Here is a 1,562-nt window from a genome sequence, read left to right as displayed (position 1 = left end):
CTGGCCATCGCGACATCCGTTGTATCAATGTCGGAGTGCTTCTGAGAAAGTCCGCTTATGCAGCGAAAAGAAAGCTGCTAGCGAATCTCAAAGGAAATGGTTGAAGAAATCTGTCTTTGAACGGCTTCGGTGCTTGCTGGTACTGAATGAAAAGTAGACGGTAGCTGCCAGCTGTTGTCAAAACTAGCCCTTTAGACACCTCGCCTATCCCTCGTTTGGTTTCTACCAGCTATCTACACTTTAAGCCATGAACTCCGAACCAAATGACTCATCACAGAGTCCCATTAATCTAGTCAAATTCATCACTGGTCCTTATAATAGAAGCATTGAGAGCGGCCCTGAAACTGGATGGCAGTTATTCCCTCAGTATCAAACCGACTTGGAAGGCCTGCCTAGACACGACGAGAATTTTTGGCATAAAGCAGGGGATTATGATGGAAAGGCTCGATTCTCTAAATGTGGCGCAGATGTACATTTCAAAAAGCTTTACAGACAAGTCGGCGGTGATATCAAGGGATTACCAAAAGATTCAGTAGCTGACCTCCAAGAGATCTTGAAGGACATAATCGCACTGGAAGGGGCTATGAAAGAACCACTGAAAACTGAGGTCGTGGAATCAGCATGCCGTCGGTATAAGTCTCTTCAGGACTCCCAGTCGGTTGTAGCCGACGAGAAGCCAGCCTTGCAGGGCCTCGTCGCAAGTTGGATGAATACTGCAGCTCCTTTAGAAACTTATTTGGACAGGACATTAACAAATCTACGGTTGGCGTCGGAGGCATCCGAGGTAGTTTCAGCTAGTGCCGGATCCGCAGCAAGTTCCTCAAACATCGGAGGTAGATTCAAAGAATTATGGAAGACTGTGAGTCGTAGAACAGAGAAAGTGCCCGAAGACGGAGCTTCGGAAGAAATGAGGCTGATTGGTGGCGAGACGGCGTCAATGGCATCTGGCACATCGGAGGAGGAGTCGATGTATAATCCATCACTGTAAGGACCAGACCGAGAACAGTACGATATTTATGTACCTTGCCGAGTCTTCCTCGCAAAAGAAGGCCATCTCAATACTGGGAAAGATGAATAAGCAATACGATAACTGCGTAAATGAAATGAAAGTTGGCTAATCCAAAAGAGCGATTGATAATCAGCAAGAGTTACATGTAATGAATACGGACATTGGACTATGTCCGCTTTTACTTTATGCCTTACTTAGTCGTGTCTGCCACCGTACTGGATATCCGGTCTCCATTTGTACACCCGCGGTTCTCTGTTTCATTCTTACATATGTATACTGGCCCTTCTATCTATAATCATTCTCCATTGGTGTATCATACGTCTAACCCTACATCAACCTTTAATTACTATCCTTATCTATTCCTCTTCCAATATTGTTAAGTCAGAGACATCCCTTCATCTATCTATCTTCAAGCCTTTATCAACAACAAGTCAACCAACTCAACTATACCAATCTCCCATTTCCTGACACAACACGAGAGAAGGCCGGTGAGAGGAGAATAGGAGAGTGTCTCTGACAACACTATTGATAGAAGGATAAAGAGGTAGGAATG

The 1,562-nt window shown here is 44.9% G+C and overlaps 1 protein-coding gene across 1 annotated transcript; it reads left to right on the top strand.

The window, feature by feature from the left end:
• Positions 1-247: 247 nt before the first annotated feature.
• L203_102275 (uncharacterized protein) lies at positions 248-988 on the top strand (the record flags this gene model as incomplete). The annotated part of the gene is made up of 1 exon (XM_066211702.1): positions 248-988. One exon carries the CDS (start codon positions 248-250, stop codon positions 986-988), a length of 741 nt encoding a protein of 246 aa, XP_066067799.1.
• Positions 989-1,562: the final 574 nt, after the last annotated feature.

Source organism: Cryptococcus depauperatus, chromosome 2, assembly GCF_001720195.1.
Source record: "Cryptococcus depauperatus CBS 7841 chromosome 2, complete sequence".
Lineage (NCBI taxonomy): Eukaryota > Fungi > Basidiomycota > Tremellomycetes > Tremellales > Cryptococcaceae > Cryptococcus > Cryptococcus depauperatus.
Note: the sequence above shows the minus strand (reverse complement) of the source record. Positions and strands in the feature narration are given on the sequence as shown.